Below are 21,707 nucleotides of genomic sequence, written 5' to 3'. Positions count from 1 at the left end.
TACCAGCTTCATCTGGTCCACCAGCCATGGCTGTCCCTGGACTTGCCACTGTAAGTTCATGCTTTGTTAACCTCAAGGCTGAGTTATTGTAATGCACTGTATATGGTCCCTTACTCTGCTGGTTTTAACCCACTGCAAAGCCCTCTCAGCAAGCTGGGTTCCACCCAAACTTCCCTGCTTTTCAGCAGACAGACCCTCAGCAAATCCACGTTGAGCATCCCTGCCAATGTCACACTCTGGCAGCATCCCGGAGATGGTGTTGCCTAGCAACCTGCATAAAGAGCATCTCTCCCAGGAAGGCTTCTATCTCTAGAGCAGCCATAATCCTTTCCGTGAGCCAGCCCCACATCCTCAGTGCTAATGTCCTATTAGCCATTTCAGCAGAAATACCCTCCGTCTGTATGACGCTCTTCTGCAGGCACGGCTGAGGCTGCCGTCCGTCACATAACACAAGCATAGTGTACAAATATGTCAGCTGTTAACACTTGCCACACCACAGCAGCCTTATCACATGATTATCTGTTGTTGTTCTTATCTACATCCCACCTTTTCCGCACTCAAGGCAGCTTACCCAAATGAAGACAACACAGATAAAATACAGAAGGCTAAAACATGTACAAAAGGTAATTGGAAAAAAGTAATTAAACTATAGAATTAAAAGAAGATAAAAGCAGATTGATTAAAATGCAGCACGCCACCATTTAAAAGCTTGTGCATATATATGTGTGTGTGTGTGTGTGTGTGTGTGTGTGTGTGTGTGTGTGCAAGCCAGTGATTTCACAAAAGCTTGTTGGAATAAAAGAGTCTTCACCTGTTGGCAGAAGGACAGCAAGGAGGGAGCCAGTCTGAGTTCTCTAGGGAGGGAGTTCCAAAGTCTGGGAGCAGCCACCGAGAAGGCCCTGTCCGGCATCCCCACTAAGTGTGCCTGTGAGGGTGGCAGGATTGAGAGAAGGGCTTTCTCCAAAGATCTCAGAGCCTGGGTAGGTCCATATGAGGGAATAGTCTTTCAGATAGCTTGGGGGTAGCTTAGTACTTTTCTCAAAAAGCCTTGAACTGTATGAAACACCCATGTATCAACATTTAGAGAAAACAATAGCGGTGGTATCTACCCTCAGTGATACAGCTAAGATTAAATATATATGTGTCGTCCAGTTCAGAAAGGTCTGCAATGTTTAATGTAGCTAAATTCAGAGAGACGAACATAAGAAGAGTGAAGTGCAGGCGGGTGCTCACGCGACAAGACACAGTGATAACAGCAAGAACCTTTATTGAACTAACAGAACTGGACAACAAGGGCAAAGCAACTGCTTATATACATTTCTGAAAGCCTGGGCCACTCCCACTCCCAACGTGATTGGCTGTCTAAACTTCCAAGCTGCGAATCATAACTCAGACTTTAAGGGCCAATGGCAGAGGTCCAAATCCTGAAATGTTCTATGATTGGATATCATGTATTGATATGAACACAGGAGTTCAGAATCATTAGTCCAGACTCAAGCTCAGACCACTGAATACATAACAATTAGACCCTGCTAAGTTGTTTATTTCGGTAGACAACATTCTGACAAATTATTGTTGCATGCCACCCCAATCTCTGAGGCGGGCGAGATTCCACAGGTTCTCGACGCTTACCCAGGATTTGGTTTGCTTGGAATGATGGGCGGTAGAGATTGTGGGTTTTGTGAGATATCAACAATGTGATGCAGTCACAAAATAGCTAACACGATTCTAGGCTGCATCAACAGAAGTATAGAAGTATAGATCAAGGGAAGCCATAGTCCCACTCTGTTTTGCCTTGGTCAGACCACACCTGGAATACTGTGTCCAGTTCTGGGCACCACAATTTAAGAAGGATGTTGCCAAGCTGGAATGTTTGCAGAGAAGGGTGACTAAGATGATCAAGGGCTGGAAACCAAGCCTTACAATGAGCGGTTGAAGGAGCTGGGTATGTTTAGCCTGGAAAAGAGGAGGCTGAGAGGAGATATGATAGCCATCTTCAAATATCTCAAGGGTTGTCACATGGAAGAGGGAACAAGCTTGTTTTCTCCTGCTCTGGGCGGTAGGACTCGAACCAATGGCTTCAAGTTCCAAAAAAAGAAGATTCCAGCTAAACATATGGAAAAAACTTTATGACAGTAAGAGCTGTTTGTCAGTGGAACAGTCTCCCTCGGGAGGTTGTGGACTCTCCTTCCTTGGAGGTTTTTCAGCAGAGGTTGGATGTTTTAGCTGAGATCCCTGCATTGCAGTGAGTTGGACTAGATGACCTTTGGTGTCCCTTCCAACACTAAGATTCTATATACAACCTGAGCTGGAAGGGCTCACAGAGTGAACACCCCAAGAAGGCCTTGCTTCTCCCGTAGCCACAGCCTTGCATCCCAGCAGAAATCAGGCATGGCTTTGTCTCTCAGCTGCGCAGCCTGCCTCTAGCTTCTAGCTGTCTCTCACCCACAACTCATTTCTGGCATTTGACCTTCTAGCCGCTGACACGCCACCCTTCTGCGTCCCTACCCATCCCCTCCTCTTCCTCCTCCCTCAGGCCGCCTCCTCAGCTGCCACCACCGCTGCCGCCTCTGGGCTGGCGGGCAGCGTAGGTGAGAGTCTCTCTCCCTCCCCCCCTCACTGAGGGGGAAGGGCTGATGGAACTCCTCGCATCACGACGACGGCGCCAACGCGCCTTCTCTCGCCTGGCGGATGACCTCGAGTCGCTGCTTCCCTCCCGAGCCAGGCGAGCATGAAACCCAGGAAATTTAAGGGACATCATCAATAAGGGACAGCAGCGGGACACGGCACTGGGATAAGGGAGTTTCCCGCCAAATAAGGGATGGTTGACAGATATGCTTCTAACTAACAGCTGGGAGGGGGGCATCCATTTGATTTCTAGCACAGAGCCACTCCCTTTGTTACCTTAACGGCCCACACTTAAGGGACCATTACGGCTAATTCAGCCATTGAACCCTTGCTGCATGCAGGAATTAGAAGGGTCTCAGGCATGCAGCCCTAACAACCCCAACCTCCAACTCACAACATTATTTTTGGAGTCATAAATCATCTACCAGACAGGCTCTCTTGCTTCTGTTTTAATTAGCACTGTTAGGTGAGGAAAAAACCGCTACCTGCGAATGACACCCGTCCCGACGCACCACTGTTTTTTAATCATTTTCTCGTTGTGTTTGGCACCCTACCCCCACCCCCATTTCTCAGCAGGCGGCCTCGTCTCTCCTACACTCTTGCTCTGAATGTCACAGTGATGTGCTCTTCGTCCCACTCCTCCTCTTCTCAAACTCTTTCCATTCCAGCTGTCCCTCTCAAGGAATCCTGGAGCTGAGATCTAGTACCTGAGTTCCTTTCCTCCTCCCTTCCCAGCCGCTTTTCCTTTTCTGTCCTTCGTGAAACACACCTCAGCTCCCTCTTGAGTGTTCTTCCTCTTACCTGGTCCGGCTCGGCTCAATCTTGCAGGGATCCAGCTCCACGTACTTCTTCTCCTCGAAGATTCGGTTGATGATGGCCTTCAGCACCTCGTGGAGGTAAGGCATCCCCACCACCTGACGAATCACAGAGAGTTAGGATTAGGTGGGAAAGAAGAAGAGGGGGGAATGCGTTTTCCAAAACACACATCCGGGTGGAAAGTAAAAAAATGCCTAAAAACATCTCATCGGTGCTGAAATGTTCAAAGGGTATATAGATCCTTACTGCAAACTTGTATACTGGATATACATGTTAACTCACATTGTTTACCCCAAAGAATCCAGAGATTTCTTATGTTATTAATAGTCAGAGATCCCACATCTTTTGCCATAGGAACTGCAGTTCCCAGGGCATAGTCAGAGGAATAGTCAGAGGTTCCCCTTCACTTGCCATGGGAACTCTGCAATTCTATGATTACTGTATTTTTCTGTGTATAAGCCGATCAGGGGCTGCGGCAATCGCCCCAAGAAAGCTCAACAACTGCCACCGCTGATTGTCCAGATTTTCACTTCTGTTTTAGGGTTTAAGTAAAGGTAAAGGGACCCCTGATCATTAAGTTCAGTCATGACCGACTCTGGGGTTGCGACGCTCATCTCGCTTTATTGGCCGAGGGAGCCGGCGTACAGCTTCCAGGTCATGTGGCCAGCATGACTAAGCCGCTTCTGGCGAACCAGAGCAGCGCACGGAAACACCGTTTACCTTCCTACCAGAGTGGTACCTACTTATCTACTTGCACTTTGATGTGCTTTCAAACTGCTAGGTTGGCAGGAGCAGGGACCGAGCAACGGGAGCTCACCCTGTCGCAGGGATTCGAACAGCTGACCTTCTGATCAGCAAGTCCTAGGCTCTGTGGTTTAACCCACAGCACCACCCGCTTCCCTGTTTTAGTGTTTAGGCAACCCTAAAGTATTGTTTTCTTCATTCTGGGTTCAAAAAAATAGAGGTCATCTTATTCATGGGGGCATCTTATACACAGAAAAATATGGTATTCTATTATTATAATTACATTGTAATGAGAGAGAGATATTTGCTTGCTCTTTATTTTTAATAGGAAAGGTGTCTTGAAACCCAGACTGGGGGAAAGGCTAGATGTCTCTCTCTCTCTCTCTCTCTCTCTCTCTCTGTGTGTGTGTGTGTGTGTAAATACAAGCTGATTTGTTTAACGCAGCACACCGCCGACACTTCTCCCCTTTCCTTTCACCAAGTGCTTGCAAAAAAGAGAGAAAAGGGGGTTTGTCCTGTTTGCTGTGAAAATATATATTTTTTTCTTTCCTCTGCAAAGGGTGGTTCATCTCATTTCATGGCAGGTGTTTTGCCACCTCGCCTCCCCCCCATGCCATCATTCGCACCCAAAACCAAACCTCATGAAAATGTGGCACATGTTGCAGATTTGTTTATTTACCACCACCCTAGCGGCTCAGGGACAGCCCCTTCTGTTTCACAGAACTCACACACAGAGTGGAGAGAGAGAGAGAGAGAGAGAGAGAGAGAGAGAGAGAGAGAGAGAGGGGGGGGGGAGGAAGGGAGGGAGGGAGGGAGGGAGGGAGGGAGGGAGAGGGAGGGAGATGGAACTCAGCAATACCCACCTGCTGGTTCTTCCTCCGCTATTTACTCACCTTCATGAACTGCTCCATGGATTTAGAAGCCAAGGAGTTGGAACGGAAGAGGGTGTTTGGATCGGCTGAAAGAACACAGAGGGGGTTTGCAATTAGCACCACGAGTGAGAAAATCTACCTGCGAATGACGCTGGCCCCCCTACATTAATGCGTTGGATTTTTCTCACACCATCTGCTCTCCTGCCCACTGGCCAACTCTGCAGAAGCAGTCTGCTCCATGTCTGGGTCCCAAACCGAACTCTTTAGGGACGGCGAAGATGCTCCCCCAGAACTGCTGCTTCCAAGCTTCGCTCTCTGCAACCTTAGGGGCTAGAAACTTGCTCGTATGGAAGAACGAAAACCAAGGTTTTCAGAAACCCAGGTTCTCTCTTTCGTGCTATGGAATTGCAGGGCTCACACCCAGCCCTAGGCGCCCACCTGGTCGTGCTGCCACAATCCTGGGCAACCAACCTCAAACGGCACACAGACGCACAAAGTGACATATGAAGGAACTACTTACTGGTTCTTGAAACCTCACGGAGGTTCACATAGTCCAAGAAAGGCAGCACCAAGCCTTGGCCAAGGAAGATCTTGACTAATTTGGTGGCTACGTCCTGGCGACTCTCCAATGAGCAGACCTCCTCCAGCAGGGCTAAGGGTGTGACATCCTCCTCCTCCTGTAGTGAAGCAGAACATCTGCAAATGGCATACATATATATGTGTGTGTGTGTATTTAAAGCAGGTGTGGTGAACCTTTCTCAGCCCGAGGGCCACATTTGCTTATTTGCAACCTTCCAAGGGCCACATGCCTGCAGTGTTAGAAACTCAGATACAGTGGTACCTCGGGTTAAGTACTTAATTTGTTCCGGAGGTCTGTACTTAGCCTGAAACCGTTCTTAACCTGAAGAACCACTTTAGCTAATGGGGCCGCGCCGCCGGAGCCCGATTTCTGTTCTTATCCTGAAGCAAAGTTCTTAACCTGAAGCACTTCTAGGTTAGCAGAGTCTGTAACCTGAAGCGTATTTAACCTGAAGTGCATGTAACCCGGGGTACCACTGTATATAAGTTAGGCCCAAACAGCTTTTTAAACCAGGAACACAGTAGAGTGGCCACTTAGACCACATAACACCGGTCTTGAAAGACCTATATAGGCTCCCAGTACATTTCTGAGCACAACTCAAAGTGTTGGTACTGACCTTTAAAGCCCTAAATGGCCCAATATACCTGAAAGAGCGTCTCCACCCCCACCGTTCAGCCCAGACACTGAGGTCCAGCGCTGAGGGCCTTCTGGCGGTTCCCTCACTGGGAGAAGTGAGGTTACAGGTAACCAGGCAGAGGGCCTTCTTGGTAGTGGCACCCACCCTGTGGAATGCCATCCAACATGTCAAGGAAATAAACAACTAAAGTGGTACCTCAGGTTACAGACGCTTCAGGTTACAGACTCCGCTAACCCAGAAATAGTACCTCGGGTTAAGAACTTTACTTCAGGATAAGAACAGAAATTGGGTGGCAGCGGCGGCAGCAGGAGGCCTCATTAGCTAAAGTGGTACCTCAGGTTAAGAACAGTTTCAGGTTAAGAACGGACCTCCAGAATGAATTAAGTTCTTAACCCGAGGTACCACTGTATCTGACTTTTAGAAGACATCTGAAGGCAGCCCTGTTTAGGGAAGTTTTTAATGTTTGATGTTTTATTATGCTTTTATATATGTTGGAAGCTGCTCGGAGTAGCTGGGGCAATCAAGTCAGATGGACTATTATTATTATTATTATTATTATTATTATTATTATATAGGATGTCCCTATTTTCAGCGGAGAAATGTTGGAGGGTATGAATGACTAGTTACTGTCTGGGGAGTCACACAGTTCAAAAGTCGTGTTTTTCAACAAGACTTTTCGGTTCCTGAAATTCATTCTGATTGCGCAGATAAAATATCACGGGTAGAATTCTACAGGGTGTGTTGCTAGCGTGTGAAAACAGTCAAGATACAAGGCCCCCCAGGCATGCACCTCCAGATGGTGGAGACGTCAGGTGACATTCCCCACCCCCCCAAATTTCCTCCAGTGGAACCCCCCCATTTTTGCACCCATTTTTTTCACAAAACACCCGCCTTGACTGCACCTGCCTCTTTTTAATCCCGTGTCTCTCTCATGCACAAAAAAGGAGGGTAAACCACTAAGTGCCCACCTCTGCTGGGCACATGACGGACTCCACCATCAGGTCTATGAGTGGCTGGTAGTACCGGGAGGGCAGGATCCGATCCTCAGCGAGTCGCACCCGCAGTCTCAGCGCCCCCAGCTTCCCCCTGCAAGCAGAGAGCACAATCTACACCAGGAGGCTTAGTTTGATCAGAATCAATTATACACTTCCGGAGTTCACACAAAATAGATGGCTTCTGGTAAACAAGTCGCCACAGTCACTAGAGGGCTGTGAAAATTTGTGTCCCTTGCTTTTTAAACTCCTCTACCCATGTACTAGCTGAAAACAAAGGGGCGTATTGGCATTATTGAAATATATTGGCATTATTTTCAGCTCCCCCACCTCACCCTTGTTAAATTATCTGTGCTGGCTGCTCATCTACAAAGAAAATCCGCCCTGAACTATTTACAGAGCCCTGAGCAACTTAGGTTCAGGGTACCTTAGGGGAAGTATAATTCATCTGTGGGTGAGTTATTATTGACGAGACTCATTTGGCAGCAGCAAGAAGCCAAGCTTTTAGTGGCATCAACCCAGCCGTGTGGAATATCCTGCCAATAGGGATCTAGCAAGCTCCTTCTGTGCCAAACTTTGTACGCCTGCAGATTTTTTTTTCCTGTGCCGCCAGGCAATTAGGAAGCCACCTTTCCATAACGGTTAGCTGATTGCCTGTGCTTTCCAATTTGCATGCATTTTTAATATATAGAGATATTGTTGTAAGCAGCTTTGACTTTTTAAAAAAACAACGATATCGCGGTATTTAAATCACTTTACAAACAAAATAAATGCATTTAAATTTTAAAACACAACACTGAAAGCAGTTGAAAATAAATTGGGATTTAAAAACGCAACATTGAAAGCAGTTGAAAATAAATTTAATTTTAAAAACACAATATTAAATGCAGCTTAAAACAAATTACAACCACAACTCTAAGGTGGGTCCATCTATTTCACCATCCTGTTCTCACAGTGGCCAACCAGGTGAGCTCCCATCCACCTTGGACTATGATACTCCCCCTGGGCCCTCAGTACCACAGCTCAACCTCTGCCCACCCAAGATCCTGCTGTTCACCTCTGGCCCCTCAGCCTGACAACCTGTCAGTAGACCCCAAACCTGACCCCTGGCCACCTGGCCACACTGAGCCCTGACATACTTGTCAGTTTGCATTTCTTAGTACAGAAAGTATTGATCTGATGTGTAGAGGTCTTTCCTATTCTCATTAATTCAAGAGGCTTCTGGAAGCTTCTCTGTGTGAAAGAAGCAAGCAGAAGGTTCATGATGTTTGGGTTATTCCTTCAGAGAAGCTGAGTACAGCTGCCTTAAACTGGTTCTGTTATCTCTTTCTGTCAAGGTCATGCAGACTATAAAAGTATCTCTCTATCTATCTCTATCTCTATCTCTATCTCTATCTCTATCTCTCTATCTATCTCTATCTATCTCTAACTCTATATCTCTATCTCCTTCTGGTGTGGTGTTCTGCACATAATATGCTTAATATTAAGGTTTAGGCTTATTATAAGTTATTGAAAGTTTAAGTTAAGTCTGCTGCAACTGGATTTCTTATGGACTGTGCCAATCCTGAATGTACTGGATTTGTGATCATTCTGCTCATTTGCCTTCAGTAGCAGTAAAGCTCTGCTAGATGAAATACAACTGCCTCTGGTCTATTTTTGGGGAATATTGGGTCTACTTCCAGGTGGGGCAGAGTTGTGGTCTGGCCTCCTAACCACTCCCCTCAGCGTCAGGACAGGATGGCGTCCAGTGTCACACTGGGGGAGACCCTGGCCACGTCAGGTTGCCAGGTGGCCAATCAGGTCGCTTGGGGGGCGTGGCCGGGGGCGATTTAAGTTTTTACTCTGCTTAACTATACATCTGGAATCTACTCTGGATCGATACTGAATAGAATTCCATGACAATACTATGACCCAAGAAGGCCAGAAGAGGTCCCACATTTACCCTGCATCTCCCTCTGTGCTGGTGAAAGGCAACAGGCGGTACCAGCCTTTGACAGGGGCCTTCTGCAAAGCATCCAACGAAAACTCAACCTGCACGGATGAGAGAAAGTGACGGGTCAGTGTGGAGGTAGAGGAGTGCTGGAAGTGCAACAGCAGGGATCATTCTGTTTGCGACTCAAGGGTTAATTCAGGTAGGGCTAAAGGCTGGATTGTGCCTCTGATTATACAACTGGCTTGCAGGGATGGAGGGCAGCAAGGTGTCTATGAGCCTGTGTAGAAACTACCCTCCTGAGGTAAAATTCACATGTCTTGCTCCGCCCACCTTTGCCTCTGGCCCCGCCCACCGCTTGCAGGTGACCCCCAGGAGGTTTCACAGAAAGGAATGTGGACCTCAGACCTTACATCTTCCCTGTTCCCCAATTCAGTTCCTCAAGTTATAGTTCGACCCTGGATAGCTCAGTTGGACAGAGGGTGGTGCTGATAATGCCAAGGTTGCAGGTTTGATCCCCGTAAGGGACAGCTACGGATTCTTGAATTGCAGGGGGTTGGACTAGATGATCCTTAGGGTCCCTTCCAACTCTACAATTCTTTCACCCCTGTCAAAGCAGCAGCCACAACCCCTCATGTGAGATGTAATGTCACTGAAGCAGTCAAAGACAACATTTCCTGTTTGCCCAGAGTGGACACACAGGGGAATGTTGCTCCAGCCAGGAGGACTTCCTGTCACACCTGGTCTGGAGCATCCTCCCCCTGCGTGTGACCAGGTAGATGGACGTGACCCTGGCAGGCCCTAAAAAAAGGGCTAGCCACGCAGCCACCTTCTTCTTTTCACCTTGTTCCATTTTTCCTTTTGGACTCTTCTGCTGGCTCTTAGTCAGCAGCACATGGCTCATCCTTACAGAGGATGGAAGCCACAAGGTAGAAAGTCTGTGGCCTACCTCATACTTCTTTTCTCTACGCATGTACCTGTAACTACAGTGGTACCTTGGGTTACAAACACTTCAGGTTACAGACGCTACTAACCCGGAAGTAGTACCTCAAGTTAAGAACTTTACCTCAGGAGGAGAACAGAAATTGTGTGGCGGCAGTGCGGCGGCAGTGGGAGACCCCATTAGCTAAAGTGGTACCTCAGGTTAAGAACGGTTTCAGGTTAAGAACGGACCTCCGGAACGAAATAAGTTTGTAACCAGAGGTACCACTGTACAAAATTAAAGGCTGCCTTCAGGACCATACTGTGAACTGAATGTAAGTAAACTTTTCCATTACTTTTAAAAGAAGACTGTTGTGTCATTGTTGTTTTTAAGAGGGAAATAAAGGGGAAATTTACCAGGAACAATCCAATCTGGACAAGCCAGACTGGATAGCTCAACTCAAATGATTCTTACGAATCCATCAACTAGCTTCCAGGAATGTGCTGTGCTACCAGCTCATTAGCGTGCCTGAGGAAGGATAGTATTTAATCAATATATCCTCTCCTGCTATCCACAACATTCCCATACCTCAGAGCTTGCATAAGAGGGACCCAGGCCAGGCCAGCCGCCGGTGCCCACCACTCACCCGTCCCAGGAAGTCATTCTTGCCCACCATGTCCCAATCCCAAACTTCTACGATCAGCGGGGTTTCCCCTGCGGTCCCCTCCTCCAGGACAAACTCGAGCATCTCATCCCAGCGCGGGAAGCGAGTTTTCTTGATGATCTGCAGAGGCAGAAGAATGCGTAAACACAAGCAGACAAATGACCTGTTTAAGAGCAAACTGTTAAACCACCACCACGATCACCCCTGCCGCCTTGCCCATGATGAGACACCTGCCCGTTTGTGCGCAGCCAGGTGGAGTTAGTCAGCTTGTGGTGTAGCAGTTAGATTGCCAGACTAGGATCTTGGAGACCCGAGTTCAAATCCCCCACTCAACCAATAAAGCTCATTGGGTGATCCTGGGCCAGCATCTGCCTTTCAGGCTAACCTACTACACAGGGTTGTTGTTAAAAGGAGAATAGAGATGGGAGGACCCTCTTCCTAGAGGGTGTGCATGTCAAAGACCTCTTAGTATTTCTGCACCAGGATTCCAGCAGGGAGCCTGTTCCCAGCATCCTAGAGATACCAAATCAGCACAAAAGGGGACTTTGTTTTAGCCACTGAGAAGAAGCCTTCTTCTCACCTTTTGTGCTGATGGGAGCCAATCAGAATGAAAGGAAGACAGTCAGTCACTGAGGATTGGCTCCTAGGGTTGTTCTGGATAAGGTGCACCAGGAGAAGACCAAGGAGGAGGAGTTCTGCCTGCTCCAAAGCTAAGCATTTAGGGGCGTTTGGAAACACAAGGAGCTTCAGTTTCAAGAGAACGGTGTGCAAGTTATGTTATGTACAGTGGAACATGATGGAAAATGCAGCTGAAGACACCCTTGAAAGAAGATTTTTGGAGCACTCCAAATCATTTGCCTAGGTACGTGCACAGAAAATAGTGAAACTAGCTGGATCCATCTCCATGAAAGTAAAATAAAAATATATTTATATTATGGCAAATTGTGTGTGCGTTGGGCAAAATTGCACCAAAAAATGTGTACATTAGGAGAAATTCATACTAATATGTTGGTGAATTTTCACGAGGGTTGAAAAAAACAAAACTCCTACACACAAGCTAATGCAAAAACATGAAGAACTAAGACAAGAAAAATGAGAAAAACAGAAAGTGAAAATGGGTAAGATTCCCCAGTCCTCACTTCCTGTTCAGACTCAGACTTTCCCTGGGACACAATAACCTCTCTGGGCTTTGACTCCAGTTCTTATTTCCCAGGTCTTGGATTCAAATCCTACCATATGGTTCTGACACTTGAAACGCATCAAGGGCTATACTTACAGCTGTTTCGAGCACCTGTCCATTCCACAGGACACGGGCAAAGGGGTCTGAGGTTCCAGAGGTGTCCCGCGGAGCAAGGTCTCTATGTGGAGGAAGATGGCAGACGGATATCAGGAAGTATATTCCAACAGGGTTTTATTTCTTTATTTTTAAATTAACAAAAATGATATGAAGCTTTAGCAACAAAACTTCTTAAAGGGGGCTCGCTGCTGAGGTTGACAAAGGAAGGCCTTTCCTGGCAGCGGAGGGTTCATTTCAGCCTTAGGTGTGTGGCTGTCTTCTAACAGTGAACTCGAACTCGGGTGCTGAGCGACAATGCTTACGTAGCCGAAACAGGGCTACTGAAAAACCAGAGTAAGGTATCAACAGGTTTTGGGGAACCTCAAGATTTGCAGAAGTGGAGAAGATCTTGGCAAGGTAAGGGGGCAAAACCACCCCAGTGGTTGTCTGAGCACGCAAAAATTGCCACAAAATTCCGAGTGCCTGCTGGTCCTGTTGCTTGTATTTATTCAGCATTATATACACCGCAAGTTGAAAACTCTTTTTCAAGCTGCCATAAACTCTCCGACACCATAACACGGCTACTACTATCACTACCACCCGACGTAGGAGCCAATTCCTAGACACCATTGGCCCCCACAATAAACAAATTTAAGGATCCGCCCCCCCCAAGCTGGACATTCCCATTCAAATGGTGTGTGTGCACTGCGTCATGTGAATGATTGTGCGGGGTGGGGCTCACCGGGGTCCCCACCCTATTTTATTCAAGTTGACACCCTTGTAGTACAGGGAGACACTTGAATTTGCACAGGGGAGTTCTTTGACACAAAGCTTCCTGAGCAATCTTGGGTCAATCCCTGTATCTCAGTCTAACCTACCTTGTAGGATTGTCATGAGAATCAAGGGAGAGAGAAATATTGTCTGCTAGCTTGAATTTGTAGGGAAGGTGCTATAAAAATGTAAACAGCACTACAGTTGTACCCTGGATCCCAAACACCTTGCAAGTTGGAACGTTTTGGCTCCTGAACACCGCAAACCCAGAAGTGAGTGTTCTGGTTTGCAAACGTTCTTTGGAAGCCAAACATCTGACGTGGCTTCCGATTGGCTGCAGGACCTTCCTGCAGCCAATCGGAAGCTGCGCCTTGGTTTCCAAACATTTTGGAAGTCGAACGGCCTTCTGGAACGGATTCTGTTTGACTTCTGAGATACGACTGTACTACTAACACTACTAATTTTATTTCATAAAATTTATATGCTGCTTGGTTATTAAAAACAAAACAAAACCCTCAAAGCAGTACACATAAAGTATAAAACAAGGAAATGATCAGTCGAAACAGTTAAAAAGTATTTAAAGCATTTAAAAAACAATTAAAGTCATTGATAAGCTAAAAACCAGATTAAAATACCTGTCAACATTCTACATACGTATCTGGATACTTTTACCTGAAAAAATGAGTTTTTAGCAGGTGTAGAAGAGAGTACAGTGAAGGGGTCTGTCTGATGTCAAGTGGCAGTGAGTTCCAAAGTTCAGGCCCTGCCATGCTAAAAGATTGATTCCTTACAAATGTGGAATAAGTATTATGTGGCACCTGTAACAGGTATATTGTTCCGTATACTGAAGCAGACGAGTGGACATCTATGGGGTAAGGTGACCTACCGGCAAACTTGTCCGCAAGCTCTTCCTAGTAATAGTAATAATTTTATTCTGTTCCCCTGTTGTCATACTCAAAAGGGCTTAACAGCAACTGACTAAAGAGGAGTAGAGAACAAGAAAATGTGCCTCCATCAATTTAAAAAATAAAAAATCTGTTTCCAGCCGAACAGAGGTCCCCCTGAGCATGTACAGAGTGCCATTCCCCTTTACCACTGATCAACTCCAACCTGTGCCAAAAACACCTAGAACTCAGGCAAGATTCGCTTTGCAAATAAGTATTCCCTGTGCCCCCATTCTGAGGACCATGTCAGTTCAAAATGAAGCAGAGATGTCTTTATGCTATTACACTCACACCACTGCCAACCCCTTATTCCTTGACTGCAGCCACTCACTCCATTCTTTTTCCCACTCACCCCTATGATCCACCCATTTCCTATTGGCTAACCGGTTGCCTAGGTTCCCAGTGGAGCATCCAGGAGAGAAGGATGCTTTTTCATGGTCTCTGACCACCCGTTCCTTTTCCCTAACCCTCTCAGTTCCCACGCACTGAACCCTTCAGCAGCATCACACCTGCAAAGCAGAGCATTGAGAGAAAGGTAGCGGTCTCATCCAGAATGGTATCTCTTGCACTGAGTTACATAGTATGCGGTGTAGCGGTTAGCCTTCTTTATGGTCCAGCTCTCACTTCTATACAGTAGTGATGTATGGAAGTGAGAGCTGGACCATAAAGAAGGCTGATCGCCGAAGAATTGATGCTTTTGAATTATGGTGCTGGAGGAGTCCCGTGGACTGCAAGAAGATCAAACCTCTCCATTCTGAAGGAAATCAGCCCTTAGTGCTCACTAGAAGGACAGACCGTGAAGCTGAGGCTCCAATACTTTGGCCACCTCATGAGAAGAGAAGACTCCCTGGAAAAGACCCTCATGTTGGGAAAGATGGAGGGCACAAGGAGAAGGGGACGACAGAGGACAAGATGGTTGGACAGTGTTCTCGAAGCTACAAACATGAGCCTGACCAAACTGCGGCAGGCAGTGGAAGACAGGAGTGCCTGGCATGCTCTGGACCATGGGGTCACGAAGAGTCAGACACGACTAAACGACTAAACAACAGCAGCAGCAGCAACAGCAGCAGTTAGAGTGCTGGACCAAGACGTGGGAGACCAGAGTTTGAATCCCCACTCCGCCACATGAGGGTGCAACCTTGGGCCAGTCGCTGCCTCTCAGCCTAACCTACCTCACAGGGTTGTTGTGGGGATTAAATGAGGAGCAGGGTTGGGGGGGGGAAGAACCATGTATTCGACCCTGAGCTCCTTAGAGGAAAAGGTGGGAGATTAGATAGATAGATAGATGATAGATAGATGATAGATAGATAGATGATAGATAGATGATAGATAGATAGATGATAGATAGATAGATGATAGATAGATGATAGATAGATAGATGATAGATAGATAGATGATAGATAGATAGATAGATAGATAGATAGATAGATGATAGATAGATAGATAGATAGATAGATAGATAGATAGATGATAGATAGATAGACAGAAAGACAGACAGATAGATAGATAGATAGATAGATAGATAGATAGACAGAAAGACAGATAGATAGATGATAGATAGATAGATGATAGATATAGATAGATGATAGATAGATAGATAGATAGATAGATGATAGATAGATAGATAGATAGATAGATAGATAGATAGATAGATAGATGATAGATGATAGATAGATAGATAGATATAGATAGATAGATAGATAGATAGATAGATAGATAGATAGATAGATAGATAGATAGATAGAGATAGATAGATAGAGATAGATAGAGAGAGAGATAGATAGATAGATAGATAGATAGATAGATAGATAGATAGATGATAGATAGATGAGATAGATAGATGCTGGAGATCAGTCACTTTCTTCTCTGAAGGCACAACTTCTGACCACCAAAAGCTCCTTCCTTCCATCCCAGGCAAGTAGCATTTTAAACATTAAAACACCAGCCGTAGGTCAGTGGTTTAAATGTATGGGGTGGAAGTGGCCCTGGAGAGAGTCCTGAGGGCCAGGCAGAGAAAAGTGGGGAGAGCTGCATTTGGCCCCCAGGCCTGAGCCTTACCATTTGTGAACATCAACACTTGGACCTCCCTGCATATTCCTGAGGACTAGCACCTTGACATGAAAAGCAAAACCTTCAAAAATGGCACAAACCACAAGGGCTACCATTTTGTTATCCATCCCAGCTAAATATGTGAAAGAAGCATTTTGTCACAGAAAATCAAAAGCCTGTCCCAAAAAGAAAATTCACCCTAGACAACATTAAAAAAAAAATCAAGATAAATGTGAGCTGTCCCTAAATCCACCACCCACCCAACCCTCCACTCCTGCCAAATCTTTTCACAGCCCCAGTGTTCATTTTTATTATGATTATTCATAAGGTGTTAATTATCTCACTTTCTAAGGGACTGGGAGGCAGCCAAGAGAGCATGAAGATTCACACTCAGTTTCAGCAGCCACAACACCTTTTTATTACAGCCACCGTTCTTTTTCTCACTGGGAGAGGGGGAAGTGAGGAAAGTGATCACCTCCAAGCTCTCTTCTAGTTTTTCAACTTTTTAATTTTTAAAAATCTAGCATATATCATCAAAAAAGATGTTCCACAACAGCCACCCCACCCCACCCCAACATTTTCCAAACCTGTTTCTTTTGGGTTGCATCCAATGTTGCACTAAGTTAAAGTTATAGATGCATTTCAAAATGTACAGACAAGTTACCGGTAACTTTTTTGCATGTTCCTTTCCCCTCCCCCCCAAAAAAAAATATCTTGGGAACCGTAGCTCTGTGCAGGGCAAACTACAGTTCCCTCAGGTTTCTTTGGGGAGATGTCATGACTGTCAATGTATTATAGTGGATAGAGTGTCAGTCTAGGACCTGGGAGTAAAGGCAACTGACCATTAGGTCCAGTCGTGACCGACTCTGGGGTTGTGGCGCTCATCTCGCTTTATTGGCCGAGGGAGCTGGCGTACAGCTTCTGGGTCATGTGGCCAGCATGACTAAGCCGCTTCTGGCGAACCAGAGCAGTGCACGGAAACACCGTTTACCTTCCCGCCAGAGCAGTACCTATTTATCTACTTCACTTTGATGTGCTTTTGAACTGCTAGGTTGGCAGGAGCAGGGACTGAGCAACAGGAGCTCACCCCATCACAGGGATTCGAACCACCGACCTTCTGATCTGCAAGTCCTAGGCTCTGTGGTTTAACCCACAGCGCCAGGGTTTAAATCCCTACTTGGCCATGAAGCTCACTGGGTGATCACTGTCTCTCAGGCTAACCTACCTCACAGGGTTGTTGTGGAGATTAAATGAAGAGAAGGAGAACCATTCATGCCACCTTGAGCTCAGGGAGGAAAACAGATGCACAGTTTAAATGGAAGCAAAAGCATTCTAAAAAGCAGTTTTAGTTCCCTTCCAACCAGTGATCTCGGGGTGGCCAGGAACAATATTCTTCAGCCATCAAATACCTGGGTCGACAGGGATGTTTTCAAATCCACCCTGAAAGTTAGTAAGGATGGAGACAGGGTGCACCTTGCTAAAGAGGACATTCCACAAGTCAGGAGCCCTCACTGAGAAGGCCCTGCCGTGGGTCAGCAGCAAGCAGACAGCACCAAGAAGGCCTCATCTGCCAGTCATAGGATACAAGATGATTGATATTGAGGAAGGCACTCCTTGAAGTATAATAGCGCTTAGTTTAAATGTAAGGTGTGGATGTGACAACAGAAGCCTTCCATGCAAGCAGATGCTCTCAAGGAGGGACTGACACAGGGCCTGTGAAGGGTATATATCCAGAAAATAATCCCCAGGCTTCAGATGCACTCTCTCTCTCATAGATAGGTAGATAGATAGATGATAGATAGATGATAGATAGATGATAGATGATAGATAGATAGATAGATAGATAGATAGATAGATAGATAGATGATAGATAGATGATAGATAGATGATAGATAGATAGATAGATAGATAGATAGATAGATAGATAGATAGATAGATAGATAGATAGATAGATAGATGATAGATAGATAGATATAGATAGATGATAGATAGATAGATAGATAGATAGATGATAGATAGATAGATGATAGATAGATGATAGATGATTGATAGATAGATGATAGATGATAGATGATAGATGATAGATGATAGATAGATAGATAGATAGATAGATAGATAGATAGATAGATAGATAGATAGATAGATGATAGATAGATAGATGATAGATGATAGATGATAGATAGATAGATAGATAGATAGATAGATAGATAGATAGATAAATAGATAGATAGATAGATAGATAGATAGATAGATAGATAGATAGATAGATGATAGATAGATATAGATAGATATAGATAGATAGATAGATAGATGATAGATGATAGATAGATAGATATAGATAGATAGATGATAGATGATAGATAGATTTTTTTGTGTGTATATATATACATATATATATATATACATAAAGTGTTTTCTATTTTACAATTTAAAGTACTAATTTTTACATCCTTAAGATATCAATGACTTCCCTTCTCCTCTTTCCATGGTTCATTTTACATATCATAAGTCCCTGCATATTTTAAAGAAACTACACCATTCAGTATTCCAGTATTGCATCCATCAAAACTTATTTACACTGTTGAATTTATTTTAAGCGTTTTCAGCTGTACACAGTTTCCCCCCATATATTCAATAAACTTTTTCCAATCTTCTCTAAACATATGCTCTTCTTGTTCTCTTATTCTATATGTTAAGTTTGCAAGCTGTGCATATTCTGTCAAGTTAAGTTACCATTCTTCTTTGGTTGGTACTTCCCTTGCTTTCCATTTTTCGGCTAACGAAACATGGACCGCCGAAGTGGCATACATAAATAACATTTTTTGACACCTGGGAATTTCAGTCTGAATTGTCCCCAACAGAAAGGAATCTGGGTGTGTTTGTTTTTGGAAAGTACTTTTAAACATTTTTTTCCAATTCATTATGGATCATTTCCCAAAACTCTTTTACCCTTTTACAAGTCCACCACACATGAAAGAACGTTCTCTTCACCTCTTGGATCGGCTTGAGATGCACTCTTGAGCTAGAAAGGGAAGAGGGGGAGGACGACACACAGAGAGAAAACCCTTCTTCTACCTGGCTTCAATGACATGGCAGCACAGCACCCTCTTGTGGGATTCCTCCACCACCTGCAGCTCCACCGAGATCTCCCCCTGCACCTCCTCATTGGGATCCACAGGGCTCAGGTTGATCCAGCTGTCAATTCCTGCATTGGAGGGAGAGGGGGGGGCGGGACAGCAGAAGTTTGCAGAAGGACTATATATATATATATATATATATATATATATATATATATATATATGCAGGTTTTGGTGTCCTCGGGTGTCTTCCCGTGTAAAAGTTGGGGTGTCTAGGCGACGTTTCGACGAGGTCTCACTCGTCATCTTCAGGCTGGTGCTTTCGGCTTCTTGTTACTGGAACAGAGGTAACAACAGAGGTTACTGTTCCAGTAACAAGAAGCCGAAAGCACCAGCCTGAAGATGACGAGTGAGACCTCGTCGAAACGTCGCCTAGACACCCCAACTTTTACACGGGAAGACACCCGAGGACACCAAAACCTGCATTCCTGTACCCGTGAAAATCTACGAAAGCATATATATATATATATATACACATATATATATCCGCTTTCGTAGATTTTCACGGGTACAGGAATGCAGGTTTTGGTGTCCTCGGGTGTCTTCCCGTGTAAAAGTTGGGGTGTCTAGGCGACGTTTCGACGAGGTCTCACTCGTCATCTTCAGGCTGGTGCTTTCGGCTTCTTGTTACTGGAACAGAGCAGGATCTCAGTGTTTGAGTTCCTATAAATACTGTTGAGGGGGTGTGGTGTATAGCCTCCAATGTTCTGGGCAGAGAGGAAGTTCCCAGGCTAGTGTGCCTTTTCTTCTTTTGTTCCTTAATTACTTGAGGGATATCTTGAGTGATTTCTTGAGTGATATCCTGAGTACCACTTAGGTGGGTCATTAGGTGTGGATTAGTTGCTAAAGTCTTTGTGTCTGAGATCCTTTGTGTCTCAAACACTGAGATCCTGCTCTGTTCCAGTAACAAGAAGCCGAAAGCACCAGCCTGAAGATGACGAGTGAGACCTCGTCGAAACGTCGCCTAGACACCCCAACTTTTACACGGGAAGACACCCGAGGACACCAAAACCTGCATATATATATCCCTTTCCATATGAAAATTGTTGACGGTCTTGGCAGACAGTTTAGGGATTTTTCTATCTGTTAACAACAACAATTGTTTGTTTGTTTGTTTGTTTGTTTGTTGGCATCATCTGTCTGGGATGGCCCAGCCCCTCTAGGTGGCTCCCAGCAAAAAATAGTAGGAAACACAATACAACATCACACACACACACACCCCGCAGCCATTGGTCACCCTTCCCACTAGGGTGCCCACTGGCACCTACCCCGAGAGTGAGATGAGATGAAGTCTTTGCTGAGGGATATTTTGCCAATGGCATCATCATGCCTGCAAGGAGACAAAGAACAGAAATGGTATACAACGGGACTGAAAGAGGAGTACAGGAAGCTGCCTTACCTGGCAGGGTTGTTGTAGAGTTTGTGCAACCCTGATTTTTAAGCAAATCATTTGCCCTTCCCAGACTAATTTGCAGAGTGGAACAGTTACCCTTCCATCTTTGCACTCCGCTGAATTCTGCAATGCAATATCTGACAGATAGATATAACCTACACAGGCACACATATCTAAAAATGCCTATACACATACAAAAATGCCTATTTTTTTGGTGGTGGTGGGGAATACTACTACTACTACTACTACTACTACTACTAATAATAATAATAATAATAATAATATAATAATAATAATTTATTTATACCCCGCCCATCTGGCTGGGTGGCTTCCAACAGAACACTAAAATACAATAACCTATTGTTTAGTCGTTTAGTGGTGTCCGACTTTTCGTGACCCCATGGACCAGAGCACGCCAGGCACTCCTGTCTTCCACTGCCTCCCGCAGTTTGGTCAAACTCATGTTGGTAGCTTCGAGAACACTGTCCAACCATCTTGTCTTCTGTCGTCCCCTTTTCCTTGTGCCCTCCATCTTTCCCAACATCAGGGTCTTTTCCAGGGAGTCTTCTCTTCTCATGAGGTGGCCAAAGTATTGGAGCCTCAGCTTCAGGATCTGTCCTTCCAGTGAGCACTCAGGGCTGAATTCCTTATACAATAACCTATTAAACATTAAAAACTTCCCGAAACAGGGCTGTGTTGTATCCCCTGTATCCACTGTAGTGCTACGTACCTCATCCCACCAGTGAAAAAATTCATGTCTGCAGAATGGAACTTCCCTTTGTATGCCTTCCCCCAGATCTGCCCCACAGGAGAGGTGTAAGGGGCCTACAGGGGCGGGGAGGAAAATGGGGAAAGTTCCATTGCACAAGGTTAAATCCTAGCGCCGACCAAACAAGTTATCTGGGTACTGCCCAATGGGTAGGGAAAATGCAGATTGTTGTCGCGGAAACAAGGCTTTTGAACAGACGAACTCAAAACAGGCGTTGGGAGGAAACAGATGGATCCACCTGTTCCTAGTCCTTCTCATGCAATACATCTTCTTCTCCAGGAGGCGGCCCACCAAAAAAGCCTATTCTCTCCAGAGCAACGCAAAGCCCTGTAGAAGCAGATAGAGGCAGAGGGTCTCCACTCGAAGAGAAAGCTTTGCATCCCATTCAGCCCATCCAAGAGCATTTGAAGGATGTCAAGGTAGGCAGCTCCCCGTGTTGCCCCCAACTCCACCACAGCACAGATGGGTTAATCAGTCAGTTTTTGGTTTCTGTCCATTTTTCATTTCGCCAGCCTTAAATCCAGTTCTTGGCATTTCTGCATCGGTGTGCAATTTTAATTTTTTTAAGGTTTCGATGAAAACT

General features: G+C 45.4%; 1 protein-coding gene across 2 annotated transcripts in view; it reads right to left on the bottom strand.

The window, feature by feature from the left end:
- The window catches only part of RASAL1 (RAS protein activator like 1), a 71,546-nt gene that overhangs the window by 27,995 nt on the left and 21,844 nt on the right, over window positions 1-21,707 (bottom strand). For both annotated transcript variants that reach the window (XM_081892308.1, XM_081892309.1), the window contains exons 4-12: window positions 20,231-20,292; window positions 18,901-19,030; window positions 12,062-12,143; window positions 10,768-10,905; window positions 9,212-9,300; window positions 7,246-7,363; window positions 5,581-5,734; window positions 5,082-5,146; window positions 3,430-3,542 (exon numbers count right to left, since the gene is read on the bottom strand). In XM_081892308.1, the coding sequence (XP_081748434.1) occupies window positions 3,430-3,542; window positions 5,082-5,146; window positions 5,581-5,734; window positions 7,246-7,363; window positions 9,212-9,300; window positions 10,768-10,905; window positions 12,062-12,143; window positions 18,901-19,030; window positions 20,231-20,292 (951 nt within the window). The remainder of the gene's footprint in view (window positions 1-3,429; window positions 3,543-5,081; window positions 5,147-5,580; window positions 5,735-7,245; window positions 7,364-9,211; window positions 9,301-10,767; window positions 10,906-12,061; window positions 12,144-18,900; window positions 19,031-20,230; window positions 20,293-21,707) is intronic.

Source organism: Podarcis melisellensis (genome assembly GCF_964234715.1).
Source record: "Podarcis melisellensis genome assembly, chromosome: 16".
NCBI classification, from domain to species: Eukaryota; Metazoa; Chordata; class Lepidosauria; order Squamata; family Lacertidae; genus Podarcis; species Podarcis melisellensis.
The sequence above is the reverse complement of the archived record's forward strand: the minus strand, read 5'-3'. Positions and strand labels throughout refer to the sequence as shown.